General features: G+C 43.4%; 2 protein-coding genes across 6 annotated transcripts; one reads left to right on the top strand and one right to left on the bottom strand.

Annotated features, from left to right (window-relative positions):
• The first annotated feature begins 4,098 nt into the window (after window positions 1-4,098).
• On the top strand, window positions 4,099-6,565 carry LOC123138433 (E3 ubiquitin-protein ligase RING1-like). 4 transcript variants are annotated; one of them, XR_006469155.1, is made up of 3 exons: window positions 4,099-5,731; window positions 5,967-6,062; window positions 6,175-6,565. XR_006469155.1 is itself a non-coding variant. In XM_044558411.1 (2 exons), the coding sequence occupies exons 1-2, from the start codon at window positions 4,693-4,695 to the stop codon at window positions 6,002-6,004; spliced, it is 1,077 nt and encodes a 358-aa protein (XP_044414346.1). In that variant the 5' UTR covers window positions 4,099-4,692; the 3' UTR covers window positions 6,005-6,565. The 4 variants fall into 4 exon arrangements, 1 of the variants encoding a protein (XP_044414346.1); XR_006469156.1 differs by having other exon boundaries at window positions 6,172-6,565; XR_006469154.1 differs by having other exon boundaries at window positions 6,166-6,565.
• Window positions 6,392-10,809, bottom strand: LOC123138434 (prolyl-tRNA synthetase associated domain-containing protein 1). 2 transcript variants are annotated; one of them, XM_044558413.1, is made up of 12 exons: window positions 10,655-10,809; window positions 10,206-10,265; window positions 10,075-10,128; window positions 9,922-9,982; window positions 9,761-9,837; window positions 9,267-9,316; window positions 8,809-8,891; window positions 8,480-8,550; window positions 8,256-8,406; window positions 7,428-7,561; window positions 7,255-7,353; window positions 6,392-6,633 (listed from the first exon to the last, which is right to left on the bottom strand). In XM_044558413.1, the coding sequence occupies exons 1-12, from the start codon at window positions 10,691-10,693 to the stop codon at window positions 6,538-6,540; spliced, it is 975 nt and encodes a 324-aa protein (XP_044414348.1). In that variant the 5' UTR covers window positions 10,694-10,809; the 3' UTR covers window positions 6,392-6,537. The 2 variants fall into 2 exon arrangements, with proteins under 2 accessions (XP_044414348.1, XP_044414347.1); XM_044558412.1 differs by having other exon boundaries at window positions 7,428-7,564; window positions 10,655-10,807.
• Window positions 10,810-11,049: the final 240 nt, after the last annotated feature.

Raw genomic sequence — 11,049 nt, 5'->3', positions numbered from 1 at the left:
ATTATGAATTTTAAGCAACTTGATCATGAGCATGTTGCACAATCTTGGGAGAGGATGAAATTGATGATACGAAATTGCCCTACACATGGTTTGAATTTGTGGATGTTTATACAAAAAATTTATGCCGGATTGAATTTTGCTTCTAGAAATCTTTTAGATTCGGCAGCGGGGGGCACTTTCATGGAAATTACTTTAGAAGAGTCTACTAAGCTCCTAGATAATATCATGGTTAATTATTCTCAATGGCACACCGGAAGATCCACTAGTAAAAAAGTTCATGTTGTTGAAGAGATTAATGTTTTGAGTGGAAAGATGGATGAACTTATGAAATTATTTGCTAATAAGAGTGCTTCTTCTAATCCTAATGATATGTCTTTGTCCACTTTGATTGAGAATAATAATGAATCTATGGATGTGAATTTTGTTGGTAGGAACAATTTTGGTAACAACGCGTATAGAGGCAATTTTAATCCTAGGTCGTTTCCTATTAATTCCTCTAATAATTATGATAACTCCTACAACAATTCCTATGGAAATTTTAATAAGATGCCCTCTGATTTTGAGAATAGTGTTAAAGAATTTATGAGTTCGCAAAAGAATTTTAATGCTTTGATTGAAGAAAAATTTCTCAAGATTGATGATTTTGCTAGGAACGTGGATAGAATTTCTCTTGATGTTGATTCTTTGAAACTTAGATCTATTCCACCTAAGCATGATATCAATGAGTCTCTCAAATCCATGAGAATTTCCATTGATGAGTCAAAGAAAGAATCGCTAAGATGCGTGCTAAAAATGATTGTTTTGTAAAAGTGTGTTCTTCTAGTTTTCGTGATAATAATGATGAAGATCTAAAAGTGATTGATGTGACTCCTATTGAATCTTTGTTTTCCAATATTAATCTTGATAAATATGGGACTGGAGATGAGTCAACTTTAGTTAAAAGGCGTCCCAATGATTCAGAGTTTTTAGATCTAGATGTAAAAATTGATAAAAGTGGGATTGGAGAGGTCAAGACTTTAAGTAGCAATGAACCCACTCTTTTGGATTTCAAGGAATTTAATTATGATAATTGTTCTTTAATAGATTGTATTTCCTTTTTGCAATCCGTGTTGAATTCTCCTCGTGCTTATAATCAAAACAAAGATTTTACTAAACATATCGTTGATGCTATGATGTAATATTTTGAAGAAAAGTTTAATTAGAAGTTTCTATCCCTAGAAAACTTTATGATGAGTGGGAACGTACTATTAAGATTAAGATTAAAGATTATGAATGTCATGCTTTGTGTGATTTGGGTGCTAGTGTTTTCACAATTCCAAAAACTTTGTGTGGTGTGTTATATTTTCGTGAATTTGATGATTGTTCTTTAAATTTGCATCTTGCTGATTCCACTGTTAAGAAACCTATGGGAATGATTAATGATGTTCTTATTGTTGCAAATAGGAATTATGTGCCCGTAGATTTTATTGTTCTTGATATAGATTGCAATCCTACATGTCCTATTATTCTTGGTAGACCTTTCCTTAGAACGATTGGTGCAATTATTGATATGAAAGAAGGAAACATTAGATTCCAATTTCCATTAAGGAAATGTATGGAACACTTTCCTAGGAAGAAAATTATATTGCGATATGAATCTATTATGAGAGCCACTTATGGATTACATACCAAAGATAACAATACTTAGATCTATTCGCGTTTTTATGCCTAGCTAAGGGTGTTAAACAATAGCGCTTGTTGGGACGCAACCCAATTTTATTTTTGTTCTTTGCTTTTTGTTCTTGTTTAGTAATTAATAATTCATCTAGCCTCTGGTTAGATGTGGTTTTATGTTTTAATTAGTGCTTGTGCCAAGTTAAACCTTTAGGATAGCTTACGGTGATAGTTGTGTTGATCCTGCTGAAAATCAGAAACTTTTGCACCCAAGAAAATAATTTTCATAATTCACAGAAACGTGCTTTTGATCTGATTCTTTTTGCTCTGGATTGGTACACAAATTGCTCAGGTTTTATGTTTTAATTAGTGTTTCTGGCATTTACAAATCCTAACTTGTCCTCTACAAATTTATTATCTGGATATGGAAGCCATGGGGATTGTAAGACTTGTTGAATGTTACTCCCTCTGTAAACAAATGTTAGAAGTTTTTTAACTCGTGGAAGTTGTGCCAAAAAAACAAAATCAATGCACCAAAATGCTTTCAAAAATAGCTTTTTTGGACCACTAATTTTGTTGTTATTGTTTTTGCCACGACTTCCATGAATGTTATTTCATGATAAAACTATTTAATCACTCAAAACATTCGTCAATGTTTGCCCCCAAAATAATTCAGATTATTTTTTAGTTTTTTCCATATTTTACTGTTCACTCGAGCTTATTTGAGCTCAACCTAAGATACTCCGTGTCCCTTTAATGAGTGTTACACCCTGCAATATTTTTGTGTTTCACACTTGTTATAATGGTTGATTGAATTCCCTATTTTGACCAGTCATTTAAAGAAGCACATGCAGTATCACCAAAAAAAATACTAACTCCTTCCATCCAACTATAAATGTAACTAATAAAATAAAACTATATGTTACAAAAATTATACCATGGGAATCTTCTCTTTCAAAATAGAAGTCCAATAGTATTATTTCTATTGCTCACCCTTTGGGATCCTAGGATGATTTCCCCATCTAGGGGGGGAGGCATGAGGTGCGCTTACGGGGAGGTCACCTAAACTGGTAGCTTTTTATGATTGTGACCCGTTTCGTAGGCTATTTCTCATCGCTTTGGGGCTCTGGGGCAATTCCAATTCCAAGTTTGAGGAAACCCAACATGCGCTTACGAGGAGGTCGCCTAACTTGCATTTGATTTTTGTCCCATTCACCAATTTTGTGGTGTTGACATGATTTTCATGTTTTAGCAAAGTAGACCTAGTTGGCATTGATAACAAGGATCTTATGAATTATGAGTTTATATATCCTCTTTAGCAGAAAGACGTATATTCTTTACTGCGAAAAGAAAGCAACACATAAGCTTGTGTTCCTGATATGCTTCAAAAGTAGTGCAAAGAAAAGCCGTACTTTGGTCAGAAAGAAAGCTGGAGGGGGTTCACGCAGTTGATGCGCCTGCCCACTAATTAGCAGGTTCGACATGTACTACAGTAGAGGGAATCCACTTCAGATAACTACGTCAGAGATCACTTTCCCCTCCCACTGCTTGGGAGCTCAGCATGATTTCCACAGTTGACGGTCAAAACCATGTCGGCACATAAACAATCTGTGATAGCCCAAGGGTTGAAAAGTAGACGGTTAACGGTCAAAACACAAAAACCATCGTACTAGCCCAAGGATGAAAAGTAGACGGACAATGATCAGAACCATGTTGGCACAAAAACCATCCGTAATAGCCTCGGGGATGAAAAGTAGACGGTTAATGGTCAAAACCATGTCGGCACAAAAACCATCTGTAATACACCAATGAATGAAAAGTAGACGGTTAACAGTCAAAACCATGCCGGCACAAAAACATACATAATAGCTCAAAGGATGAAAAGTGGATGGTTAACAGTCAAAACCATGTCGGCACAAAAACATACATAATAGCTCAAAGGATGAAAAGTGGATGGTTTTGATAAACGAGGGGCTTGGTATTCCTCGTATTGGAGTTGAGGGACAATTTGTAGACTATCAGTAAAGTTGAGGGATGAAAATGTACTTTTCTCTTAAAAAAATCAGTGGACAGGTAAAATGCTCATTGTTGCAACGGGCAACAATGTCGCTAAATAAATTAAATAGATGATGCAAATACAATCTTCAAAACATAGACATGTCATATGATAATCATGTTTATGCAATTTTATTGAACAGACGGTGAATAATTATTTGATACCATAATTTTGTGGACCAATCAATGATTCGAGAACAAATTTCACACAAGAAAGGTATCATACAACATTCGCGTTTAAGAAATTCCATAGACCAATAAATACATAATTATTTGATACCATGATTGGTTCAATTACTCTCCGTGACATACGATTACCAAGCCATAATTTAAACACACATGACTCCAAAAAAAAGACCGGTTCGACCGGTTTTGTCCGTATGTTTGCATAACGGCCTTATTAGCTTATAAAACCGCTGAGGCCGCCGGTTCCGGATTTTTCTGGTCCGACCGGTGGTCCGGCCTGTTTTTTAAACTATGATCCTTATCCGGTTTTCTTTTTCCTTTCTATTTTTGAGCAAGCTGATACGGTAATTCGTGGCACTCCTCCCGCGGTGGCCCAAAGGCTAGAGCCATTTCTGGGCTTCAGCCCATCCTGGCCTGTTTCAGCAGAGCGGGCGCGAGCTCGCTCGGTTGCTCTCGGCGTTTCCTTCCTTCCCCTCCTCCACGCCCCAAACCGAGCCGAGCCGTCCACAGTTACTTCCCGCCACCGCCACCGCCACCTCCTCGCTCCGCCCTTCATCCTCCTCTTCCTCCTGGCCGGCAAGCAACCAGCTCCCCCATCCCCGAGGTTTGCACCACGCACAAGTCACCCGCGGCCAGCACGGCCTCCCTTGCACACCACCAACCAAACCAAACCAAACTGGCGAACGATCGCCGCAGAATCGCTTTCTTCTCCCCGCAAAGCCATCCTTTAACTCCCGCCCGTGTCACGACCTCTCGCATGACCTTCCTTTAAAACCATGCAACCCTCCCGGCCGCTCCATGCATTCCGACGACGCGATCCGTCTGTCGACTTCCCAAGACTTCGCCAGCACTCCACCTAGCGGGACGATCAAACCACCGGCCGTGTACGCGACGATGATGCCCGTGTACGGCGGCGGCGGCCAGGTGCGGCAGCGGACGTGCCGCATGTACTGGTGCTACCAGTGCGCGCGGGCACTCCGCATCATCTCCTACCCGGCCACCGACGTCTTCTGCCCGCGCTGCTACGGCCGCTTCCTCCACGAGATCGACCCGCCGCCGCGCCCGGCACTCCCGCCTCCGGGCTACTTCCCGCACCACTTCGCGCCGCACCCGCACGCGCACCCGCACTACCACGACGGGAACCCGCGCCGGTGGGTCGTGTATGGCGCCGCGCCCTCGGTGCCCGGACGCCCGTTCCGGCAGCTGCCTCCGCCGGTGCGGGAGCCGACGCTGGTCCACGCGCCGGCTCCGGCGCCCCCACCTCGCCGGCGGGTGCCCTCCCCGCCTCCGGCTCCGGTGGCGCGGCGGCCGTCCACGCCGCCGGCCATCGACCCGGGGGACTACTTCACGGGGGGCGACCTCAACCGGCTCGTGGAGGAGCTGACCCAGAACGACCGCCCTGGCCCCGCCCCGGCGCCCACGTCGGCCATCGACTCGCTCCCGACGGTGCGGATCGCCACGCAGCACCTGTCGGACGACGGCGGGTCGCAGTGCCCCGTGTGCAAGGAGGAGTTCGAGCTCGGGGAGGCGGCGCGGCAGCTGCCGTGCAAGCACGTGTACCACTCGGACTGCATCGTGCCATGGCTCTGCCTCCACAACTCGTGCCCCGTCTGCCGCTTCAAGCTGCCCGGCACCGCCGCCGCCTCCAGCACACGCCGCGCCAGCGGCAGCAACGGTGCAAGAAACAGAGACAGGGAGAGGGAGCCGGCGACGACGGTGAGGTGGGGGCCCTTGTCGTGGATGGCGCCGGCGCGCGGGACGGAGGACCCGGACGACGGGTGGGAGTACGGCCGGCGCGCGCACGGGCACGGCAGGCCCGAGGATGGCGACGCCGGCGGTAATGACCTGTCGGCCCTCCAGTCTTTCGTTCTCGTGGCCACTTGCGTTTTCTTCTTCTCCTTCTTCGCCTAACAAGACCTGCTGTGATAACTGACAACTCTAATGTACTCCTAACAATAATCCTAAATGGAACAACAGATAAAGAGTTTATTTGCATTCTTGGTTTCTTTTTTCAACTATATAATAGCATGCTTGTTTTAAGTTGTTCGTCTGTTTTTGAATTTTTCTTCCAGCTTTCTACGCGTGGTGGCGCTCTCTGTTTCTTCTCTAGCCGTCTCCAGCTGGGATGCCAGTCAGTACGCCAAAGACAACCTGAACGTGTTTGCTCAGTTAAGTCATCTGATCAATGCCGTGCTTGCAAATCATCAGAAAACTGCCCCTGCAAACACACGCTTACTGACTCAACATTTCGCTGGTTGTTGTTAATGGTAGGTAAAGCAGGACGGGCCCTGTAAATATTCAGCGAGTTCAACGGCAATGGTGGATGTACTGGAGAAGCAGAGCACACTGGAAATTAAATAGGAGAATGTAATCGTGCAAACAACGGCCAAAATGTAATCGTCCCACTCAAAATGTAAACGATACAGAGTATGATTTTCATTTTTTAGATTTATCTAGCGGCTGAAGCAATATGCGCAGGTAATCTCGAAGCAAAACGTGAAAGCAATCACAATGGCTTAAGGTGATACATTCAATCGAATCATTCAACATAATAAGTACTATATGGTATGATTTGATTTTACACCAAGGGGCATACAAAAATTGACTGAATCAACTCACAGTCTTCTATATCGAATTAACCCACTATTTCCGAGAGGGCATCCCACCTAAACCCGACTTGAGCATGGTATCGAAGCCAGCGTGAAATCCTGCACTGTATGCCATGTTTTTGAACATATTCTGCATTAAAAACATTTGCATTAGACATCTGCCGTCGCAACATATACATTATGCACCAAATATCATCAAAACGATCTCCACATGTTTATTTGTTATACTCCCACCGTTCGGAATTACTTGACGCTCAAGCGGATGTATCTAGCACTAAAATACGTCTGGAAACATCCAGTTGAGCGACAAGTAATTCCGGGACGGAGAAAGTATTATATAGGGGCAAATTAGCATTCTGGATCAGGTTAATCGAAATCTAAACTGCAATAATACTACCACTAAATCATACAAGCAAGGGGAGCTAATTTTATCTTGCGACACCAAATGATTTTTCATAAATATAATTCAGACACCAGGAGGTTAATCTTCGATCAGCAGATCACTGCAAATGTTCACAGGTCTCGAGGAGATATCAGGTTAATTCATCATATAGCCTTTTAGCACAACTGCAAAAGGACGGAGGTAACTTGGGCATGAGTGAGCCTTTCAAGCTAACATTGGGATTTTTCCATGGAAGAAGCATAATGAGATGTACTTCTACCAGGAGATTCAATTCTCTCTACTCTATGCTCGCTTCAAGATATTACTAAGAACTGCTAACTACTAACAAATATCACAAGAGAAACTAACCGTTGCACTCTCCAGATCTGGAGCAGCTCGTCGTTTAAAGTCATCTAATTTTAAAATTTGAGTAAGCTCTTCCTGTTTAATATTCAATTTCTTTGATGTCTGCAAGAGAATACTTATCAACACAAGGGGCAGGCATCATATAGAAAGCTAACATGGTAAGGTCACTGGATTACCTCAGACAGGAACAATGGGAAGATGACCTCAAGCACATCACTTGCAAATATCTCAACATTTGCGCCATTATTAGTAGGAACTTTACTCTCTGAACTTTCTGCACCCTTGTTCTGAACTTTGGGCTTAGCCTTCACTTCTGATGAAGAACATGCCATGTCATATTTACCGTTGAAAGTTGAAACTTGGAAAGCTCCATAAAGCTTATAAATATATGATGGATATCTAAAAGCTTTGGATAAACAATAAGGAACGAAAAATGATGTTTACTCCCTGTACAGTATTCAGTATTCCCATCCTAGAAAATTATAATTGACGTGCTACTGTTGGTTTGTCTCTATCCTGATAAAAAATGTGTGACAGGTGGTGTATTCTCTTGCTGGTAGCCAGACAATGGTCTATGATAAACAGGGTGCTTGTTTGCTCTGATGGCAGCAACAAACATTGTCTTAGCAGCTCTCAACCCTAGTTCTACAGCCATATCAAGTGTCTGTTCATTTTTTTTTAATGTCATGCTCCTAGGCATAGTTCAGAACTTCAGATTTCCGAACATGACTTGGGCATAGTTCAGAACTTCAGATTTCTCAGCATGACTAACTATGATACTTGTGCTACAAAGTACCATCACGTATCTCCATGTTATTTTTTAGTACATGCTACAGAAATGCTTTGCTCGCACTCATTAACAACTACACCAATCAACGGCAGGCATAGCAAGATGACCAACAGGCCAAGTCAAATAAATTTGGTTGATTCAATAGAACACCATAAAACTGAAACTGCAAAAATGAGTGAGTACAATGACGAAGATGTTACATGTCAATACTCACCTGGTAGACACGTTTTCTGTTTGGGTACGTTGACTTGAGGAGCATCTTTAGGAGTCGGATTCTCAACTGATTCTTCTGAGGAACAGAGTGCACCAGAAGGCACAAGATCTGCTAGATCAGGGGGATTATCTTTACCTACCACTGGTGAGGCCTGAACCAAAACAATAATGTTAGTCGCTCTCAATTATTTCTAAGAAATCATAGACTGATGATCCAAAGATGACCTCCAAGTCTACATAAGCTGGTTGCTTCCCAATGGAGAGGAGAAACTTGTCCAGGTTGTTTGAACTGAGGGCTGAGATGAAGTAATCAGGAATTAGCAAGTACATAAATCAAAGATTTTGGTGTTAAGTGTCCCTTAATTGTTTGCAGAGCGCATAATATTAGCCAGGTAAAGAAGCATCATCTGTGCAACCTTCGCACAAGTGCGGCATCATGGGAAGGCAACACAACAGTGTGTGATTCAGTAACTGTAGTATGTATTTATTAACAATAATACATGAAAGTGATGAAACATTTTAAGTGAAGGAAGTGATGGTAGTATCTGTCATACCAATAGTCACATCATTTGTCAGTGGATGGAAGTAGCAGCTCTGTTTAGACTTGAACCCTTGGTCCAGTAATAATGAGACGGCACTGCCATAAATTGCATGAATCGGTAACAACATATTACTGGGGAACGCAATAAGAATAAAGATACCTATCAAACAGTAACTGAACACATAAAAAACAAAGCACATTGAAATAAGCTTGCATATGGCTTTAAATATTTCAGCAGGTTCCTAATATTCAAACTTAACCATGGGGAATGGAGTAGAAAGGTTTGCCATGCTCATGATGAAATAATGGCGCGGAACATCATAGCGATGAACCATTTACTGTTTAGGGAAGCAGGAATTGGACAGCTCTCACCATCCCTATCAATCTGTCAAAATTATGGCTTGAAAGCAGAAACAAGATTATGGCTAGCAGAGGGAGAGGGAATGGTACAGTCAAAGCAAGCCACCATACCTCGCGGACTCATTGAATAGCGCAAACGGAGTAACACATCCTAACGGTACCTGGGCATAATCAAGGAGCAAAAAAAGCATAAATTTTTGAAGTGGAACAAGTGAGCTAACCAACAAGTAGGGTGCATTGTATACGTAATTATGCATTAAGTCAATTTAGTACTGACTAACAAATGATGTGATTTCGAGACATCTTGCTTTCTGAGCTCAAAGCTATTAACTGTAGAAGTAAAGGTTTTTTTTTTCAAATTCTCATACTTGAAGAAAGTAAACCTCCAATGGTAAACAACATTACGGCACACACATGTTGTAACGATGGCAGTTTAAACAATGAAAGGATCTTCTAAATTAAGTAAAATATTGTATCATCCCTTCTTGACAGGTTTTTCAGTGAACCTCACAAACTACCAGGGAAGTACTTATGCCACCTAAGATCCAAAATTATGGAACCAAGAAGAACAGTGGTGCCTACAACAGCATCATAAACAGGCAGACCTGAAGCACTTGACGCAAATTCTCCTCAGGAGCCATTCGCACACCACCTTTTCCCAAGCCAAGACGCTGGGACAGAACTGGTAATTTTAGAGAAAACAGATTAATTGGCCTGATGCCCAAGTAAGCAACAAAAAACTGTAATCGTCAGGAGATTCACCTACTTTTCATGTCAACTTTGGTGTCAGCAAGTGCAGAAACAATGTACAAGCGATGCTTCTTGTCCTGAAACCCACAACTCATATCAATACACGAATAGATACACATCTATTGGGCTCTCTACAATTAGCCCGTCCATTAGTTGCCGACACACATACCTTCAGAAGCAGATTCTTGGTCAAAGCACCTCCAAAACTTCCCACATGTTTGGCCTGTCATATCAAAAGTTCAGTTAGCAATCACACTATATCAATAGGAGGCCATGACAGAAGAAGAAGAAAATACAAACCTGTTCCTCGACCGTCAGCACAACCGGGTGGTCGTAGCGCTTGAAATCAATCTTAAGCTCCTGTATAAAAACAAGACACCAAAGCTTAGCCCTAGCTTCATCGTAGGTTGGACGGCTAGAAACCAAGCATTATAACACTGGGGGACGCGACATATTGTCGTGGTCATGCAATATGGCTAGTCGATTCTGCGCTTGGATTTAAAACCCTAACCCCTGGGCTGACACCGCGAAACTAAATTCAGCAATTAACGACACCTTCTGGCGCCACGATTTGTGACCCGGCTAGCTTCCGCACTAAATCAGTATCGACGGCGGCACCTCGCCGGCGCTACAACCAGGGGGGCACCGGCGAGGAGAAGGGGGGCCCAATCCAGCCGATCTCCACGACCAGGAGCGAGCGACGCGAGGGAGAGGCAAGCGGGGAACGCAGGGAGCGAGAGAGTACGGACCTCGAGGCGCGCGAGGAGCTCGTCCTTGGTGCGACCCATGGCTGGCGGCGGCGGCGGCGACTGCGAGGCGAGCAGGGAAAGCCGGGACTGCTAGAGCTGGGGGCGTGTCGGATGCGCGGCTGCGGCTATGGGCGAGGCGGGTCGGGTGCGGGCAGCGCATATACGGTCGGGACCCGAACCGCAATCCATACACTTTGGAAAATATTGTCTTTTTTCTTTTCTTTTACCTTGCTTTCCTCCTCGTGTCCGATGGATGCTCCGATTGATAGCCAGCTGTTTTACATGACAGCGAGAGGAAGCTCCGTTCTGTTGCTTTTGACTGGGAGCCCTACTCGATAGTGACCGCAGCATCGATCTCAGCTCACATGGATTCAGTGAGCAGTTCAACTCTCGCG

This window comes from Triticum aestivum, chromosome 6B (assembly GCF_018294505.1).
Source record: "Triticum aestivum cultivar Chinese Spring chromosome 6B, IWGSC CS RefSeq v2.1, whole genome shotgun sequence".
NCBI classification, from domain to species: domain Eukaryota; kingdom Viridiplantae; phylum Streptophyta; class Magnoliopsida; order Poales; family Poaceae; genus Triticum; species Triticum aestivum.
The sequence above is the reverse complement of the archived record's forward strand: the minus strand, read 5'-3'. Positions and strand labels throughout refer to the sequence as shown.